The 21,409-nt window shown below is 46.2% G+C and overlaps 1 protein-coding gene across 2 annotated transcripts in view; it reads right to left on the bottom strand.

Moving 5' to 3' along the window:
- The window catches only part of LOC115096378 (FYN-binding protein 1-like), a 139,577-nt gene that overhangs the window by 32,258 nt on the left and 85,910 nt on the right, over positions 1-21,409 (bottom strand). For both annotated transcript variants that reach the window (XM_029610885.1, XM_029610884.1), the window contains exons 6-9: positions 11,902-11,983; positions 10,981-11,143; positions 2,538-2,571; positions 464-498 (exon numbers count right to left, since the gene is read on the bottom strand). In XM_029610885.1, the coding sequence (XP_029466745.1) occupies positions 464-498; positions 2,538-2,571; positions 10,981-11,143; positions 11,902-11,983 (314 nt within the window). The remainder of the gene's footprint in view (positions 1-463; positions 499-2,537; positions 2,572-10,980; positions 11,144-11,901; positions 11,984-21,409) is intronic.

Consider the following 21,409-nt stretch of genomic DNA (forward strand, 5'->3'; position numbering starts at 1 on the left):
CTTGGCCAATAAGGCCTTATGAGCTTGGAAGACCACAGCTGACCTTAACTGCTCATTGGCCGATACTAAACTGGAAATCATAGCTCTTTCCTGGGACCATAGAACGTCCCTAGCAGCATCCCTTTTCCATCTTTTCAGCACCCCTGGGGCAGGTCTATGCCATCAGAGTATCAGTATAGGTCAAAGTCCCCTGCTGCTGCACATCCTGGGAGCCGGGCTTTCTCTAAAGCAATGCCTCCCAATCCTTTTCTTTTTCTCTGCAGCAAATGTACATCCCGCACCTTTCTCTGGAAGTCAAAGATTGCAAAGCTGGTGACAGCGCAAGCATTACGTGTGGTCTCTGGAGTCTGACGGCATCTCCAGCACGGGGAAGAGAGGCACTAGAACATTAGCAGGATGCTGGACTATACTTTGCTGTTTGGAACGTGGTTTATAACATTGCATCAGAGTGTCATATACGTACCGTGAAGGCCAACATCATCGTAGATTTCCCGTTCTCTGAAACAGCAAGCAACAGCATTTCATTTGGCAATTTTGGCTGTAATGTTATTGTTGCTTTCTACTGAAATCTAACTTGGCTCTACCCCAAGTGCCAGCAACTGTAGACCCACAGCTGTATATATGACTCAAGACATATTCTGGGCCTGTGGCGGATCCTATTTATGGAAGGTCCCTATTATTATAATAAGCCAAAAGAGTGGAGGAGTAGCCTGGGAGTTAGGGCTTCAAACCAGGAAAAATAGTGCTCAAATCCCACTGCCATTCCTTGTGACCTTAGGCAAATCACTTCATCCTACATTGAAAAGTGAGAATGTAAAATAAATAAATAAAAGAGGACTCATTTGATCAGATTTATTTCATGCTGATTTGCCAAAGGACACTCTCGTGAGATACAACAGATAAAAATGTACTATCTGAGCTTTTGAGAGCTCACAGATCCCTTCTTCACAGTCAACTTCAACCTCCTTTGAATGTTTTAACATCTGAATTTACCTCCACTAGTTTAGATTTATGCAAACATTTGAAAATCAAATAGATTCAAATTGTTTTTTTGCCGTCGCCCTGTCCAGTTGCTCCCATACATTTACTATGTCAGCATAGACCTTGCTCAATCTATCGTCATCTCCTCCTTTATCCATCCCATGGCTGTCTGTCTCATTCCTAAGCACGCTTGGATTATATCACCGCTCAATCTATAGTCATCTCCTCCTTTATCCATCCCATGGCCGTCTGTCTCATTCCTAAGCACGCTTGTATTATATCACCGCTCAATCTATAGCCATCTCCTCCGTTATCCATCCCATGGCCGTCTGTCTCATTCCTAAGCATGCTTGTATTATATCACTGCTCAATCTATAGTCATCTCCTCCTTTATCCATCCCATGGCCGTCTGTCTCATTCCTAAGCATGCTTGGATTATATCACCGCTCAATCTATCGTCATCTCCTCCTTTATCCATCCCATGGCCGTCTGTCTCATTCCTACGCATGCTTGTATTATATCACCGCTCAATCTATAGTCATCTCCTCCTTTATCCATCCCATGGCCGTCTGTCTCATTCCTAAGCATGCTTGGATTATATCACTGTTTGTTGTTCACTATCACCACAGCTTTTGGCAATTCCAGGTGTCCACTGCCCTCAGCTTTTCCTCTGAACCTTCCTCCATGCAATTTCATGCCATACCCCCTTGTAAATTGATATTGGAAATGTCTGCCTCTTTAAACAGAGGTTCACTTGTATCTAAATTAGGTTAAAAAAATAGTAGATATGGAGATTCAAATTGAGATGCGAATGGTTCAGATTTATCCAAGTGGACTTGCAAACTCTCTTAGTTTGGCTCTGATTATCCACCCATCCCCGTTTGCAGAGCTTCAGATTTTATCCAGTTCATCAGTTTCTAGCATGAACTGCACTTGTTTGCTAGGCTGTCCGTGCACAGACTGAAGTCAGCTACATAATATTGTTTAACATTTTCAGAATCTTGTGGCACATTATAAATAATAACTGCAGAGCGGAGAAACCTAAGGGGAGATATGATAGAGATCTATAAAATCATGACTGGAGTGAATGGGTAAAATCAAATTGGTTGCTTACTCTTTCAAAAAATAGACTAGGGGACATTCCATGAAGTTACTAAGTAGCACATTTAAAACGAATCAGAGAAAAATACATTTTTTCACTCAGAGCACAATTAAACTCTGGAATTCATTGCCAGAAGATATAAAGGCAGTTAGCGTAGCTGAGTTTAAACGTTTCCTAGAGGAAAATGCCATAAAATGGTATTAACCAGGTAGACTTGAGGAAAGGCGCTGCTTTTCCCTGGGCATAAGCAGCATGGGATCTATCTACCAGGGAATAACCACTGCTTATTGCCAGCAGTAGTAGCCTGGGATCTATTTAATGTTTGGGTTCTTGCCAGGTTCTTATGGCCTGGATTGGCCACTGATGGAAACAGGATACTGGGTTTGATGGGCCCTTTGTCTGACCCAGTATGGCATGTTCTTATGTTCTTAACTAGTTAAGTTCAAATACTTACATTTGTAGCAGAAATCTTCTTGGAACAAAACCATCTGCAATGAAGAGAGAATTTTAGTTAAGTGAGAAAGAGAGCAGCTACTGTCTCAGCATCACCGTTAGACATGCCATGCAAATAGAGTTCCCACTTGGCTCCATGTCAAAAGGAACAGGTTAATCCAGTCCTGATTTTACCCTATTACATTCAAGCACTTGGAGTTGTGATTTTTGTTTTAGGTAAATCAGTGGGACAATCAGAACTCTAAATCCCTGCCTGCAATATGGTAAAACCAGGACTGGACTAGCCTGTTCCTTATGAAATGGAGCCTGGTTGGCTACCCTTCATGGTAAAGCAATAGCGACAGTTCAGGTTCAGATACTTCATGGAAACAGGAAGGAGCGCACGCCGGTTCCCCAGAGAGCTGGAATTGTACACCAGGTGTGCTCGGGGGGAGAGGAGGAGGAGCGGGCCTATCGAGATCTGCTGGTAGTCCTGGAGCAGAAACTAGGGAATGGGCTCAACCCATGCCACATGCTCTGAATTAGGAAGTTTGAAGGCCTTGCTTGAGAGGTTCTAGTGATGCTGAGTACAGGGGTCAAGTAATACTGCAGACACTCACTCACATACAGTGCTTCCTCCAACAAACTATGTTTGTATGATTTTGTAACTGTTTTTTATTTTTTTTTATATGTTTATATGGTGTTGTAGATTTTATGTTACTTTATTAACACTGGCAGCCGCGACAAATGCCTGCCTGGCCCACTCCCCTCCCCTCCCCCACCCCCCACACATGCACCCTTAGAGAACGAAATCCAAGAAACAAAGTGAATGCAGACAAGAAGTATGACTTGGAAGTACCGACTGCAGTTAATTAATAAAAACTTGCCAACGGCTCGGGTACCCGCCCACACTGCGACAACAATTATCAATAAACACAAAGTGCAAGGTCCCTAAGCTGGTTAACACCTGAAGACAGAGGGTGTGTGTGTGTGTACACATGTAGTCAAAGGCTAACTAAGATCGCTCAGCTATAAGCCAGCCGAGAAGATTCACATATATGCACACGCATGTCTATATCTGCAATACCATTGCTTATGACACGTCGATACGCCGCAGACCATAATAAGGGGCATCTCCGCCTAACATGTTACCAAATTAATTTCAATAAAGCATAAATACCCGCTTTGCAGGCCTATTTCTCTCCGAAAAAAGGCGGGGGTTGGATGGGAAAGCTGAAAGCAAAAGGAAAGGGCTGCTCTCCGGACCTCGTCTTTAAAGAGGGCCCTGACGTCGCCAGGCCGCTATCACTGTCCCCGTCCTATGACATCATCTGGAGCGACCGGCACTTCCAGATAATGTCTTCGGCACACCAAAACGACACATGCCGACAGAGCAGTGGGAAAGTGGCCGCAAGCAGCGCCGGAAGAAGGAGATGACCGGGATGTGGTGCCAGGTTATGGGCGGACCCCGGGGCAATTTGGCCCAGGCCTGTGGCATTAACGCTGGCAGTCGTAACAAACACCTGCCTGGCCCAGTCCCCTCCTCCCCACACATGCACCCCCAGAAAATGAAATCCAGAGACAAAATGCATACAAGAAGTGTGATGTATAGACCTCAGTTTATTAACAAAATAGATACTAACAGCTAAATCCCACCTTAGCCGTGGGTCTAGGGAAAAACTGGGCTACACCCACCAGTCATGCCACCCGCCATGAAAAACCAAGCAAGGCAGCCATCTTTGCTCTGGTCCCCCACTATGCTTTCAAGCGAGGGAGCCACCCCTCCCAGGCATATCCCCATGCCTCACCATTTTGCCATAAAGGCATCCTCTTCCCAGTTGACAGCTAGCCAGGTACTGTGGCGAAAAACTCCATTGCCAGCAAAAAGAAACTTGCCAATGACTCGGGCACCCACCATAGGCATGAGGTGGGAGAATCCTTGCCTTATGCACCCCCCCCCCCCCATCACTCATCTGCGGCCATCTCCTATAACACCAAATAGGTCCTCCAAAGCCTCCTTCAGCGCATTATTAAAAATGTCATAAATATCTGACAAATGAATCTTATCTGGCCCATCCAGTTCTAATCTGGCGTCCACACAGCTTTTGAGCCCGCACGCCAATCAGGCAATTTACCTTCCTGTGCCCTCTCCCCCCAAAGCTTCTCAGTCATCGTACTATTTTGGGCATGGGATGATGTCCGACCAGAAAAGACAAGTCCACAGGAACCAAGCAGCTATCTTAGCCAGGTCATCCTTGATCAGCTTAATCAGTTGATTCACAGGAAAGACTGCCCAAGTCATTGCCCACAAGATGTAGCACCAAAGTGTCAGGTGCAGTCGATGAACCCCTCTGTCTGCGCAAAAGGGGTACAAGCTCCTCGCAAAGCATACCCCGCTTACCAATCCACACAATGTTAACGCCTCGATGAGCCAATCACAGATTCGGTCCATAGGGGCGTTCATTGGCTCTCCTTGCTGCCTAGTGGATGAACGAATGCTCTATGATCCATACAGTCTGATGACACCATGGCAGATCTGAAAAGATAGTTTGAGATTCAAGAGTGGCTACTACTGGCCCTGTCCATTCTCACATAAGTGTTAACAGCAGAAGATCTCCATCTTCCTATTTGCTGTATAGTGTCCTTCCTTAAGCCCACCAATGCTGCATTAGTTCCTGCTCCAATCCAAAAGGAGTGTGATGTAAAATATTTGGCATACAAGCCTAAATTAATTACTGCTAATCGCAGAATGGTGGAGAACTGATATCTAGTGAGGGGTACCAGATCAGCATGGATTAACGAATGTGCCCCCCATCTGCCAGGCCATATGGCCAAGTACGTTTCCATATTCCTCACTGGGCAAGTGACCTGGGGATCGATGCTTCTCAAAGAAAGGGTGGCCCCACAGCCCACGTGGTCAGTTTTAGATCTCTGTATCTGAATGCAGACTGTTGATTCTGAACATATTACATTCTGCAGAAGTAAACCGCTGTGGCCCGCATCGGTTTTTGAAGCAGCTACCGACCCACTTACTCAAAGAAGGATAGGAAGAAAGCCAGACGGAACAAATTAGTCTCAAAAGGGAATACACGTGCAGATTGCAGCATAAGCCACAACTTCATCTACATGTCATGGGTAATTGGCTGACGCGAGTCAGTATTTGGTCCAATTTTTCTGGTCCATCCGCCAAGCATCTTCTTCACCACAAATGACTTGGTGGGGTCTCCCCATCATCATGCCATTGTGAAAAAAGATAGCCTAGCCAAGTGCTTGAGCTCTGAATATGCCTGTGTCTTGGCTGAGGAGATGTACTTCATAATCAAATCATCTGGCACATGGCCCGCAACCTAGCCACGTTGTGCCAAGAATTCTCGCATGTGTTCAAAACGTCTGCAATATGCCAACCAGGTAGCAGGGGCTAAGGATCCTTGAAGGAGGTCTCTAGTTGTCAGAGACCAATCGTCCATAGGTGGTTCGGAACCGGAGTCCCCAACTCATCCTATCCAACCGCTCTTTGGACCCTTTATTCCCATCTTGTTCCTTCGCCTCCCTGTTTCATGTAACTTATTTTTCACTTTCTAAATCATGTTGTATTAACCCCGTTAATATGTAAACCGATGTGATATGCAAATGAATGTCGGTATAAAAAAAAGTTTTAAATAAAAATAAATAAATAAATAAAATCCTTCAAGGGTGCCTTCTTGCGAAATAAGTCCCATTTAGCACAAGATAAAGCATCTGCCACCCCATTACTCACCCCTTGAATGGGGCACGCTCGAGCCATGGTATTTATACACAGACTAGCTAGGACCATCTCCTTCAGCAATTCTGCAACTCTAGGCATCTGGCAGACTGTCTGTTTAATACATGTACCATGGCCTGATTGTCACACCAAAAGACAATTTTTTATTCTGCAACTTTCCACTCCTTAGGACTAGAGCCATGAGGATGGGGAACAATTCTCAACTTATATTCAACGGAACAACCATCCCCATTTCAAAATCTGCAAAAAATCTAGGCATAACTATCAATACAGATCTTTCACTAAAACAACACATATCCATGTTAACTAGGAACTCCTTCTATAAACTTCAACTCTTAAAACGGCTACGTCCTCTACTTTTTTTTCATGACTTCCGGACTATTCTTCAATCACTCATTTTCTCTGGACTGGATTACTGTAATTCTCTATATATAGGCCTCCCAGAGAACACACTTCACTCACTCCAACTAATCCAAAATGCAGCAGCACGTATCCTAACAAATTCATCAAAAAAAACCCACATTACTCCAATACTTCAGTCTTTACATTGGTTACCAGTTAAACATAGAATACAATTCAAAATTTTGTCCATTATACATTCTCTTATCTACACTCCCAACTCGGTTACTTTATGCTCCATCCTCCGAATTTACAAACCAACTAGACACCTAAGATCATTGGAAAAAAACCTTCTTGACATTCCCTCACCTCGACAAGCCCGTCTTGATATCACCAGAAAAAGAGCTTTCTCAGTCATAGGTCCCATTCTATGGAATGCTCTACCAGATCCTATCAGATCCATATCCAATCCTAAGCATTTCAAAAAATCTTTAAAAACTCACCTATTTCGAACCGCATTTCAGATACCACCCACTAAATAATCATCTCACACTTCCAGAATACATATCTCCAGTTAGGCACCCAACATTCTCTTGTTCTGTGTATTGATTTCTTTTTGCTACCTATTTAATTTTAAACAATTTGTTATTTTATATTAATGAAAATTTTTGTAATTTATATTTTTATATGTCAACCCACTTTCAATCATTACTATTCTTACTTTTAACTTTTACTTTAATTTTAATTTGTTTTTATTTTTCATTTTATTATTTTTGATATATGTAAACCGTTTTGACTAAACACTGTTTGTAAAGACGGTATAAAAATACTTTTAAATAAATAAATAAAATAAAACAATTCAAGGAATGTAACATTCCGAGTTAAACCTGTCTCAACTCAGGTGCCATGGGGCTGCACACCATGCCCTTTGACAGAAGAGCCCAAATCCCCATCCCCCGGAAGCATCAGTGTGTATGTCCAGGTCAAGGCTGGATATTGGGGGCTCCTGCCATACCGACCCTCCATTGTACTTGTCCTCCCACATTGGTCTTGATACCCCGATAAAATGATGGGGCCAGCATATGCCAGCTGTTGTTGAAGCCATCCTTCTCAGAAAAATCCTTCCCATCGGAATGACCCTGCACGCAAAATACAAGGTGCCAGTCATTGACTGAAAAGCGTGAAGGATCAGTTTCTTGGCTGTTAGAACTTGGCGTAGCATAGCTCGTAACTTTGTTACTTTGTCCTCCGGCAATCTAGAAATCATGCTATTACAGTCCAATTCAATTCCCAGGAAACAAATAGTTGTGGAGGGTCCTTAGGTCTTACCCAGGGCCAATGGAACATCCAGATCTCCTGCAATGTACTGGAATTCCTGGAGAAGGTGCGAACACAAAATAGACTCCTTCAGCCCAACAAATAAGAAATCATCCAGGTAATGTATGATATTGTCTATGCCAGCCCGGCGTGCAGTCACTCAATGCAGGAAGGAGCTGAATAGTTCGAAATAGGCAAAGGACACTGAGCACTCCATTGGCATACACTTATCAAAATAAAATTGTCCCCGAAACTGGAAACTTCAAAGTGGGAAACTGCTTGGGTGCACTGGTACTAGTCTGAATGTGGATTCAATGTCAGCTTTTGCCATCAGGGCACTCCAACTGCACTTCCTTAGCAATGCTATAGCACTGTCAAAGAATGAATATTGTACGGAGCACTTCAGGAGATAAATGATCATTTATGGAAGCACCTTGAGGGTATGAAAGATTGTGAATGAGCCTGTGATTGCCAGGCGCCTTCTTTGGGACTTTGGCCAATGGTGACAGTATCATCTCTTTGAAAGAGGAGAACTTAAAAGGACCCGCTATCCGATCCAGTGCTAGCTCACTGTCCAGTTTTTCCTGTACTATGGATGCCTGTCGAACACTGGTCGTGGCATTACCTCCCATGACACTTCTTATGCGCACTTGAAATGATATGATGAAACCATCCCTGAAACCACGCTCAAGGTGGAGAGCCTTGGTGCGCTTTGGACATCGTGGATGAATTTATGGGGGATGGTGCTTTTCTGAAAACCTGACACTTTGATTTGGCAGAACTCCCCCTAGTGGGCTTCCTGGTACGCTTGGTTGCAGGATGGGGCGCAAGGCAGATAGAGCACACGTGCTTAAATTTGCATTCTTGAAAATTACACAACGATTTGTTTTATCTCCAAACACGATGTTTTTATGAGTTTGTGCCGGCCCGGAGAGCTGGGCAGCTGGTTTGAGAGACAACTGAGAAGAATATGAGTGTGCGCCTGCATCATTGGCTTTGTTAGTCATTTGCTTTAACCAAAAACTAACATCCTGTGTACTCCATGAGCTGAAGTGATTCTCCTCCATCTTATCCCGGAATCGCTCAACGTGGTTTTATCATGCCCAGCCATCGTACTCCTTATAAGCCCCGAGAATAGTGTCCACATAGCAGAGCATGGGGCCAAACTGTGTAAGGTCATCCTAGCCTATGATGCTCATCATCCTCAGGAATGCCCATGTCTAGTTCATTTTATTCCAGGGAACCTTTTTCTCTGTGCTGGTGCCAGATCCTTTTCCATGTCTTTCTTCCAGGTGTCCTTTCTCAGGCCCGGCGGAACGGCGTCGGGAGCAGGCAGACGCCTGTGTTGCCACCGGTGGACCTGATCCCACCAGTGGCAGAAGATTTTCACTTTTTTCGGCCACCAGTGGATCGGGTCCACTGGCGGCACAGAAAGCAGGAAGCAGTTTCATAATGGGTGGGGGAGGGGAGCAGGGGGCGTGTCACTTTGATGCTGTGTGCCGGCCACACGCACAGCAGGAAGATCGGCAGGGCCGTGGTACAGCTCATCCCACCATGACCCAAAGAAAAATTCACGTCTAGGTGCCCCTCCTATTTCCTGCCTGCGTGGCCCCGGAAGAAAAACATTGCCAGAGCTGCGCGATAGGAAGGAGGAGGAACATTGGCTGCGTGCAGAGGAGCAGTAGCAGGTCCACCTCGCAGTGGCCCGAGAAGATCAGGGCCTCCTTGGAGCCCATCCTGTGGTGACCCAGGAAGAAGAGGCCAAGAGGTGAGAAAGAGACTGAGGCCCTGTAGAATGTGTGTGTGTGTGTATGAGAGTGAGTTGAGAGATTGTGTGTGAGAGAGACTGAGTTAAGAGAATGTGTGTGGGAGTGAGTGCCTGTATGATCGGAGAGACAGCATGTGAGAGCCTGTGTGTGTGTGTGTGTGTGTGTGTGTGTGTGTGTGTGTGTGTGTGTGTGAGACAGCATGTGAGAGTGAGAGCCTGTGTGTTTGTGTGAGACAATATGTGAGAGACAATGTGTATTTAATTATGAGAGAGCATTTGAGAGTGAGAGCTGTGTGTGTGAGCATGTGAGTGTGAAAGCCTGTGCACCTGATTGTAATCTGCTTTGATGTATACTTTGAAGTGCCAAAAAGCAGAATTTAAAAATAAATAAATAAAAATAAATGTGTGCGAGAGAGAAAGACAGAGTTTGAAAATGAAAGCCTGAATGTGTGTGTGTGTGTGTGAAAGACAGAGTTTGAGAATGAGAGCCTGAGTGTGTGTGTTAGAGAGACAGCATGTGAGAATCAGAGCCTGAGTGTGTGTTTGAGAGAGACAGCATGTGAGAATGAGAGCCTGAGTGTGTGTGTTAGAGAGACAGCATGTGAGAATCAGAGCCTGAGTGTGTGTGTTAGAGAGACAGCATATGAGAATCAGAGCCTGAGTGTGTGTGTTAGAGAGACAGCATATGAGAATGAGAGCCTGAGTGTGTGTGTTAGAGAGACAGCATGTGAGAATGAGAACTTGAGTGTGTGTGTTAGAGAGACAGCATGTAAGAATGAGAACTTGAGGGAAGAAAAGAAGAAGACAGGTGGATAGAGAAGAAACAGAAAAAAAAGAGACCCTGTAAAAGGAATTGGCAAAAGACCAAGAAAGGGAAGGTGGAAAAAAAAGGTTTATGGCCAACCAATTAGAAAACTAAGATCATACAGCCAAGGGAAAAGAAAAATCATTTTTGAATTTTTAGTGATTGGTTTATGTTCACTTTGGGAACATGCACGAGTAGCACTTTCTCTATGCAACATACAAATCTCCATAAATAAATAAATACACTGAGGTCTGACGAGAAGCTGGAATAGACTAAGGTCTGACGAGAAGCTGGAATGGTGATGCCATTCCGTTGAATGAGGAAGACAATTCTGACTTGGTCCAGATCCCCAGAGCCACAGCTCGTCCAGGTCAGTGGAATCTGTTTACCTCACCCTCACAGGGACGGGGCCGCTGCTCTCCCTGAGTGTCCCCTCACGCATTTACAGTAGACCCTGCTCATGTTGTACTTACATTTCCCCTGAGCATTGCGGCAAATGATCTTTTCTTGGTTTGTGAGCTGAATGACGTCCAGAAGTTCCCCTTTCTTGAATGGAAGGTCCTTCCCGCCTCCTCGCTTGATACCGGCGCTGGGCGTCACCATCATCCGGGTCATGACCCTGATTTCTCCTGCAAACTGCAAGAACAAAAAGCAAAAAGACCACTAGGCAAAGGCAGCCGAAGTCACCAAGGTCCCCCCCATTCCGCCTGCCTGGTAGATGCCTTCCCACCGCCAGAGAACATTTCTGGCCATGAGCAGGTTTCATTTATCCCTCTGATTTTTAAGCATTCTTTAGAGTGGAATCCATAGAAATGCCTTATGTGCCTGGTGATGGTGTCCATCTGTGTCCTTTTTCCATGTGCACATTCAGAGCTTACACAAGTCAAATTCTTGGCTGCAGGAAATCCCATGCACAGAATTTTGCAGCCAGGAAAACAGGAGCATAAAAACTCCATGGGCGGGAAACGTTTGCGTGAAGTCTGGCCACGCATGCACACAGATTGAAAAACAGAGACAGAAAAAGAACAGCAGGGGAAGCTGGCCGCAGGAGCAAACATGTGCATATATATATACACACACACACACACACTCACACACAGACTCCCACCCAGACACACATTCCTTCATCGGCAGCTGGAGCACACACTCAAACACCCATCCCACCCCCTCATGCATCCTACTCTCCCCCCCAATGCCCCCCCACATATATGCAATTCACACACAGACCCACCTCTACCAGTGACTGAAGCACATGCATACACTCCCCCTGCCCTCCACACACGCAGTCTCTCCTCTTCTCCCACACACACATACATGTGCATAACTTCTGGAGGTAAAGAACGCCTTTGGAAATCTGATACACTTCACGGAATACTTCTTTCCTATCTCGTTACCTTAAATTTCTTCCTAAATTCATTTTCTTCTTTCTCTCTTTTCTTGACGTTCTTCTCGCTTTTCCAGTCTGGTTGCAGCTCACTGGGCAGATAAGAAAGACACTAAATCCATTAGTACAGTACCATGCTGTGTCTTAACTTTCTGCCTAACGAGGCAATAGCAAACGAAGTTCCACGTGGAAACGAAAGCTGCAAACCCAACCACGCTGCAATAACTCCATCAAGAAAACGATTATCTATGTGGTGCCAACCATACGCTCAGTCAACAGCATCCTGTACATTATACAATGTTACTCTATGGAGCAGTCTGTCATGGATTACTCTGATGAGCAGTAATGCAGCACAGGGGTAGGAATTACAGGATTTTGACATCCATCAATGTGCGCTGTCTAGGCAGTCATTAAAATGCTTTATGGACCACCCTGCACTGTAAAAATGATGTACGGATTTCCTGCCCACAGTAATATCAGAAGACACGTTCCTGCTGTCGCAGTGCATTGCTTAAATCTGAAAATAGCATTTTGTTCCGATACCGTCAGCAGGAGAGATAGAAGTATCCAGCCTAACCCCCTTGAGGTGTCATTCTGATGTGGTTTTCCAGTTGCAGGTCACGGGGGCATTTGCTGTCCTGCAGAATCCACTACCAAGGCAACCTGAAGACCAGGATTGAGAGCCACCGTTTCATGACATCGTGGGGGTCAGACTGGCAGAAGTAAAAGTGGGAGAGCAGTCTTTGCAGCATTCCCTCAATGGCTGTCACGTAATGCCTTAGCGCTGTCCTTAATACCCACGCAGGGTCAATGCTGAGGGCACTTGGAGGATTCTACCAAGCACTGCTCAGGCCCGCCTTCACTTGTAGCCCCTACATTGGCAACTCCCTACCAGCTGAGTTCCCTCTTGCCTCTAGCCAAGTACCCTGGTGGTTTCTACAGACACTGAGACCCCCACAAAACCCAATAGTCACAAAGTACCTAAAATGTACCTACAGTCCAAATACAAAACAAATGCTGGTATGCCAGACTAAATACTTTTTTTTTTTTTTTGAAATTTAAGGTTTATTAGAGAAAGATAATACCGACAATACAAAACCATACAGTATCTGTGAAGCATGTACAATAACAAAATTGACAGTAGAATAGATGCAATAAAGACTTACAACAGATTCTCTGCTTTTCTCAGTTATTGTGTAAACATATCCCCCCCCCTTCTGTTCCCCTCACCCCCCACCCTTCTCCCCTACCATCCCTGGGAGCTCCTGCAAAGGTAGTATGAACAAATAGCATAAGAGAAAATCAGACATAAAAGGAAATCATATCTTCTTCTGTTGTTGTTGCCATGTTAGGTATAAAGACCAGGTACGCTGAAAGGCCCCTATTTGTTTCCGACGGTGCGCCGTAATCTTACTAAGGGTACAAACCTTTGCCACCCGTGACTGAACCTGCAATAATGTAGGTACACCCTGAGACTTCCAGTGTAAAGCTATCTCACATCGAGCAGAGGTGACCACCAATCTAACAAAACGCTGTAAGGCCGTGTCGAGCTGTGGATAGTCTGAGTTAAGCAGGGCAACTATGGGGGTTAGAGTAATAGAAACATGCAATATGTCTGAAAGCCACACAGCCAGTCCCTGCCAAAACTGGGAAACAGCAGCACACTCCCACCACATATGATAAAAGGAACCTCGCTCCCCACAACCCCTCCAGCACCGATCCGAGGCCGTGGAATAAATTTTATGGAGTTTAGCGGGGGTATAATGCCACCGATAGAGGAGTTTGAAACTATTTTCCAAGTAGGAGGCTGAGATAAGACCCTTACACCCCACTGTAAAGATAGTGTCCCAAAAGTCGTCACCCTGCGGGGACCCCAGATCAGCCTCCCAGGCGGACAGGTATGTTGGGCGCGTTCCCATACCCTGAAGGAGCAGCTTATAAATTTTGGACATTAAGTGCTGTACTTTGTCAGCCGCTCGGCAGAAATTCTCAAAGAGACCAATTGGCTGGAGTAAATCCCGGGAAATATGGGTCGCTCTTGCGTAACTCATTAGTTGGAGGTAGCGATAGAAATCCCCCTGAGGTAAGTCATGCCGGGCCTGGAGAGTGGAGAACGTCACCCACGAGGAGTGCTCCCAGAAGTGACTATAATTATAAAGACCCTTAGCCAACCAATCTGCAAAGACCTGCGGAGCTGTACCCCCCAAGAATGACCCAGAGTGAAAGGGGGAAAAAAGGACCGACCCCACCTTGGACCCCACCACCTGGGGCTTCCATTTATACCAAAGGTGTAAGGTACACTGAATCGTGTCCGGTAGGCCTTCCAATTTGGGCCCAGAGCTAGGAGGTTGCCAGAGGATATTAGTCAGCAGGTGTGGCCCGATAAGTTCCTGCTCCAGAATCGCCCAAGGTTTGCGGGCGGTGGTTCTGTGCCAATCAACAACAGCTCGTAATTGAGCCGCAACATAGTATCGTAATAAGTTAGGCACTGCAAGGCCCCCCCGCACCCGAGGTTGAAACAATACTTTCTGGGCCACCCTGGGGTGCTTCCCCTGCCACAGGAATTTCATAATCCTGCGTTGCCACTTGAGAAGCAGTGCAGTTGGTATGACGCAAGGAATGGTCTGGAAAAGGTATCCAATCCGGGGCAGGATGTTCATTTTAAAAGTAGCAATTCGTCCCAGCCACGAAATGTGGTATCGATTCCACTCCTCCATTTCCCTGTACAATTTAGCGAGAAGAGGTGGATAGTTAAGCCTAAAAACATCAGAATGAGCCCCTATAAATATACCTAGGTATTTAATTTTCTCCTTTGCCCATTTAAAAGCAAAACGGGCTTTCAGATCCCGTGCCTGGTCCTCCGGTAACGTAATATTAAGGATTTCGGTTTTGTCCCAATTAATGGAGTAGCCAGACACTTGACTGAAGGTTTTAATAATCTCTACCACGGCTGGCAACGATTGCTGAGGGTCCGCAAGGGTCAGAATGACATCATCAGCAAACATCGCCAACTTGGAGGAATATGACCCCACACTAATGCCCATCACGTCCCTTGACAACCGGATCCGTTGGGCCAAAGGTTCTATAAATAGGGCAAATAGTAATGGAGAGAGCGGGCAACCTTGGCGGGTGCCCCGCTCAACAATAAAGAACGGGGAATAGCCCCCATTTACCTTAATGCAGGCCCTCGGTTTATCATATAATTTCTGAATCCAGGTAATGAAAAAAGGCCCAAAACCCATGGTATGCAAGACTTGAAATAAAAAAGGCCAGTGAACCAAATCAAAGGCCTTTTCCGCATCCATAGCCATAAAAAGAAAGGGGATATGATGGCGCTTAACCCACCAGAGGGAATCCAACAACTTCCGCACATTATCGGACGCCATGCGACCAGGGATAAAACCGGCCTGATCCGGGTGAATGAGTTGTGCTACATAACCGTTAAGCCTGTTAGCCAGAATTTTAGCCAGAAGCTTGAGGTCTATGTTCAGCAATGAGATGGGCCTATAAGAGCCACACTTGGTAGGGTCCCGTCCCGGCTTTGCAATGATCGTTATACCCGCCACATTAGAATTAGGATTCAAAACCCCCTCGTGTCGCAAGGCATTAAACATGGCCGTAAGTGGGGTAAGTAAATCACCGGCAAAGCATTGATAAAACCGGGCAGTAAACCCATCCAGCCCCGGGGACTTGCCAGCCTTAAGTTGCTTAATGGCAAATAACACCTCAGATTCTGAGATATCCTTGTCTAGCGTATCCCTGGCGGACTCTGATAACTGGGATAAGGGAGTGTCCTGTAAAAAGGATTGTATGTCCCTGAACTCTATAGAGTGGTTATGGGAATACAGTGCAGAATAAAATTGTAAAAAGCAGTCACGGATCGCATCATTGGAGGTAAGTGGTGCACCATGAGCACCTACAATTTTAGTAATAGTGTTTTGTAAGCGTTTGGCTCTCAACTTATGCGCAAGCAACTTCCCCGCTTTATTGCCCCCTTCAAAGTATACTTGTTCCGTTTGCTCCAGCTCATGCGCAATTTTGGCCGCATCCAGCGCCCCAAGTTGCGATCGGTAGTCAGCTAAGGCCAAACGGAGCACTTCAGTGGGGGTTTGCTTGTGGCGCTGTTCTAAGTCCAATAATTTGGCAGTCAGGAGCGAACGTTCCCGCTGGGTCTCCTTTTTAACCCAAGAGGCCCGAGCTATAAAAGTCCCCCTAAGCACTGCCTTTAAACAGTCCCAGTAAGTGATGGGCGAGATGTCAGGGTGAAGGTTATGAGAACTGTAATCTGTAAGTTCCCGCCGACATTGATCCACAAAGGAGTCACTGTCAAGTAAGCTATCGTTTAGGCGCCAAAAGCGTTGGCCTTTGTCATAATTAGGGAAAGTCAGCTCAGCCCACACCGGAGCATGATCGGACCACGTGATCGACTCTATAACCCCTTTGCGCACATTTTGGATCACTCCCCTATCCACAAAAACATAGTCTATCCTAGTGTATAGGTTATGGGGGTTCGAGAAAAAAGTATAATCCCTCTGGGTGGAATGCAAAAAGCGCCACACATCTACCAGCTGAAAGTGGTCCAAAAAAGCAAGGAGGCTATTGCGGTCTCTTTTCAAAGTAGAACATCGCCCCCCCGAGGAATCAAGACCAGGGTCTAAGGGCAGATTGCAATCTCCCATCACCATCAAGTGACCCACTTTTTTCAAGAGGACCAGCTTCACCAGTGCATCATAAAATTTGGCTTGGTGAACATTGGGGGCATATACGTTAAGCAATGTATACGAGACCCCAGCAATATTAAGGACCAGCAATAAATATCTACCCAAAGGGTCAGCAACACTGTCAAGCAATTCAAAAGCAAAGTCCTTGTGAAATAGAATCCCCACACCTGCATATTTAGCAGCTTTAGAGCTAGCCGCCCAATACTGATGCGGGTAAAGGGCAGAGCTCATTAAATGCTCATAGCGCCGCTTTAAATGTGTCTCCTGGAGACAAGCAATCGCAATATCAGCACGCTGCAGATCTTTATATAGTAATTTACGCTTACGGTGCGTATTCAGTCCCTTAACATTAAAGGACTGTACCTTAAAGGTAGCCATCCGGACAAGTGATGGTGCATTTCAAGTGCCCCAGCGTATATAGAGCAGACAGAGATAAGAGAAGGAGAGGTCCCCCCATGAAACAAGAGACAACTAAACATAGTACCAAGCAGCACGTAGCCCTCAGTGAGCCGGGCAGTAAACAACAAGGCAATGCACTCCCAGAGAGGAGATCCCCACTATTCCCCATTCCCCCCCCTCCCCCCCTCCCAAAGGAACCACAATCATCTCTTGGGTCCCCCATCATCTAGGGGTGAGTGAAGACAGCGTCCCAGGTGCCGTCCCACCCGGCAGCATCAGCATATTATCAAACATATAACCAGTAACCAAACCCTCCACGTCCGGTGCGGCTTAACAAGAAACAGTGTCAAAGCCTTCAGAGCCAAAGCAGCCAGATCATGTAGGGGCTCTGTTCGTGATATCTGGATCCGGGGTGCGTCGCAGTCTCTTTCCCCCCTTTCCCATCCGCTGCCAGCGAGGTTCCTCCCTGCGGTCGGCACGTGGCGAGGAAGATGGCGGCAAATCCGTCACAGTATAGCCAAGGTCCTTCAAGATGCCCGCCGCTTCATGCACGGATTGTGCCTTGTGCGTTGTACCTTGCACAGTAAAGCTGAGGCCAAAGGGGAAGAGCCAGCGGTACCGGATGTTTTCTTTAATCAAAACAGCAGTAATAGGTTTCATAGCCTGGCGTTTCTTCATAGTAGTCGGGGAAACATCAGCATAGACTTGCACATCATGTCCCTGCAGCTGCAGCTTCCCCCTCTGGCGCGCCAGGGCCAGGATCTTCTCTTTCACAGGGAAATCATGGAAGCAAGCGATCACATCCTTGGGTTGATTAGGAGCTCTCTGACCCTGGACCCTGTGAGCCCGTTCCAGCTTGACCATTAGAGACCCTCCAGAGCCTGCAGCATTTTGGTTTGCATCTTGCTGTAATAAATCAGTGCAAAGCTCTGTAATAACTTGCACACAGTTAGCAAAGTCAGAGGTCTCAGGAATGCCCCGAAAGCGCAGATTAGCCCTCCTATTCCTGTTTTCTAAATCTTCCAGTTTGGAGGAGAGTTGCTGAATTTCACTAGCCATTTCCTTATGGCTATTCTGCAGCGAGCTCATTTTATCTGCCTGAGATTCAGTGAGGGTTTCATACTCAAAAAGCCTCCTCCCCATTTCACACAGTTCCTCCTTCATTTCACCCACCGTTTCACGGATCTCAGATTTAAAAGAATTGAGATCGTGGCTGAGCTCCCCAAACCAAGCCTTAAACTCACCCCGAGTAGGGATTTCCGAATCGGGGAGTGCCGGTGCTGCAGCTGAGGCCTCAGAGATCGCTTCTCCCGTCACGGTGGCCATTTTGTTTTTTTTCAGGAGAATTTTCCCGGGCCGATTTCTGGTAGGAAAACTTGCAAAAGTCGGGTTTGGGGGCCCGATTCGCCATCAGCAGCCTTCGGGGGTGAGCTTGGTGTTGGAGCCGCGTCAAAAGGTGGAGGGATGGCTACGATATTATCTGGATGCTATCCGGCATAGCCAGGAGCTCCAGGCTAGGCTGCCACTCGAGCCGCTGACGTCATCAGCCCCCCCAGACTAAATACTTTATTGCAGTGAACTGTAAAAGTTATAACCAGCAGACAATAAACAGGAAAAAGGAACAGGGAGCATACAATAAATACTACCTAATCAGGCTCCAATAACAGTCTGTCCACAGGATACTGTTCAGAAGTGGGACAGTCAGGTTGGCTGTGCTTCTCAGTCAGGGCTGAGATTATTGGAAAATTCTGGTCTAGATCTCTCTGGAACTGGTTCTGTAGAACCAGTCCTAACATTGCTTAACCTTAAAACATGCACAGAATATTGTAATAATATAACTTCCTGGGGAAAGACAAGAAACACCTCCATTTTGAATCAATGGGGCAAGTTTTTCTCTGTGGACAGGTGGACAGTACAGCCACACATATCTGGGTAATGCCATCCAGACTCTCCTAGCTCAGGAATCCGCTAGAACTTTCCTTCTGGGTGATGTCATTCAGACTCTCCTAGCTCAGGAATCTGCTAGACCTTTCCTTCTGGATGATGACATTCAGACTCTCCTAGCTCAGGAATCTACTAGAACTTTCCTTCTGGGTAATGCCATCCAGACTCTCCTAGCTCAGGAATCTGCTAGAACTTTCCTTCTGGGTAATGCCATCCAGACTCTCCTAGCTCAGGAATCTGCTAGAACTTTCCTTCTGGGTGATGCCATTCAGTCTCTCCTAGCTCAGGAATCTACTAGAAATTTCCTTCTGGGTGATGTCATCCAGACTCTCCTAGCTCAGGAATCTGCTAGAACTTTCCTTCTGGGTGATGCTATTCAGACTCTCCTAGCTCAGGAATCTACTAGAACCTTCCTTCTGGGTGTTGCCATTCAGGCTGTCCTAGCTCAGGAATCTGCTAGAACTTCCTCCACCTCTCGGGCTCCTCTATGTGTGGGTGCGCGTCTCTCCACATTATTTAAAGGGCCAGTGGCAGGAAAAGCCCCGCGGCCCCAACGATGACATCATCAGTGATCGCCTTCACCAGCCCTATAAACATACCTGGGAGCTCTCCAGATTTGGCCTGGAGACTCCGGAATTCTAAAAGAATTACCAGGTCTCAGGGCCAATACCGGAAATCTCCAGGTGCTGCAGCAAAACCAATCTGCTTGGACCTGGAAAGAAGAAAGGAACGTCATTGGTCTTGCACGGCTGAAAAAGGAGGAACTCGACAGTGATTTCTACCATCTCCAGACCTTTTTAACTCTTAACTTCGCTTCCTCGTGACCCCACCTGCTCCTGCACAGCCTGTTTCCTGTATCCAGCCACTTGCCCGCCTCATCCTGTTTGCCTTGGCCAATGGACATTGTGATTTCCTGCTCGTGCATCAAACGAAGAGTAAGAAACAGGCAGCGTCCACTTCCGCAGCACAGGAGGAGAAGGAAGAGGCTGCTGCTGCTCCAGGAGGTCAAGTTAGTCTGCTGTTGCTAGTGTGTTTTGAAAGGGGGGGGGGGGGAGAGAGAATGAATGAGCGTGTCTTTGAGGGTGAGTGAGTATTTGTATAGGAAGAAGAGATCTGAGAGTGTATGTAGGTGAGTAGGAGAGAGCTGAGTGCAAGTGAGCATGGGTGTGAAAGTGAGTGGGCATGTGTGTATGGAAGAGGGAGAGAGGGAGAGACGTGAGTGTGAGTGTGTGTGTGTGTGTGTGTGTGTGTGTGTGTGTTGGGGGGAGAATGGCAGAAGTAAAGGTTTAAATAGACATGTGAGAATGTGAGAGAATGAGCAGTGAATCCATGGTAATCTCAGGGTCACCATCAGGGAAAACCAAAATCTGCCAGTCTCTCAAGTTGTTTTCTGCCATTTATAAAAGCTGTCCCTGCAAGGATCTTTGCCATCAGCTGCATTTATAATCCGTCTATGGAAGTGGAAGAGCGTCAGTGACCAATTGGATTCTTCCGCTATCTCCAAGCTTTGTCTCCTTGAGCCTTACCACCCACCTTGAAGCGGCTTGTCTGATCCAAGCCTGAGGGATATTACACCTACCAAGCCATTCTGGAGATCCCTTTCAAGGAAACAGTTTCCTGTGTAAAGTTGAGCATTTACGTCTATCGACTACCAAGCTCCTTAAAGAAACAAATTTGCTGACATATGGGAGCCTGTGTTAACATGCGGATTATACCTAAAGTGCAATTCCCTCCTTGATCTTATAAAAGGGACTATTCTCGTCTACCTCTGGCTTTACAAAAGTCTGAGGTTGGTAACCCTGAGCTTCATTCCACCTGTCAATCTCAAGTCCGTGTACCATCTATCATCAAGAGGTATAAAAATATGCCCCCAAGATCAGCTTTCCACCTTCTGAGCAATGTTTGCTGGACTTCCTAGTTCCACCTGGTGCTCCTTGTACCAATGTTTACCTAAGAGCAAGTGGTAATCTGCAAATTTGCCTACACACTCTCCTGATATACCACCCTCGCATCTAAGAATCCAGCAATGATGCCCTAATCTCCATCTTCAACATTGCTAATAGCAGGAAGATGTTGCTTATGTATTCCTCACTTCCATCTCGACTTACTTAAACAAGAACCAAGAACCTGACTAATGCTTCAAGATGCTACTGCTTCATCTGTGCCTTCAGTTCAATCTGGGTTATGCCTTCTCCTGAGTTTTATTGTGTCTGTGTCTAGACTTTGTATGTTGCTTCGCCTCATTGCTTCAGCTCCTTACAAGCATTTGGAGATCTTGTGTTTGGACCCCCCAAGTTCCTCAGCTGGTAAAAAGATGTGCCTTCTTGTCTTCAGCCATAGAGAATAGGCTGAAGAAGGGGCTTTGAGGAGGGGGTGCTGTTGGCCCCAACAATGACATTATCAATCATCACCTTCACCAGCCCTATAAAAGGGCTCTCTTCCATTTCCTCAGCA

The sequence above is a fragment of the Rhinatrema bivittatum genome, chromosome 8 (genome assembly GCF_901001135.1).
Source record: "Rhinatrema bivittatum chromosome 8, aRhiBiv1.1, whole genome shotgun sequence".
Taxonomy (NCBI): domain Eukaryota; kingdom Metazoa; phylum Chordata; class Amphibia; order Gymnophiona; family Rhinatrematidae; genus Rhinatrema; species Rhinatrema bivittatum.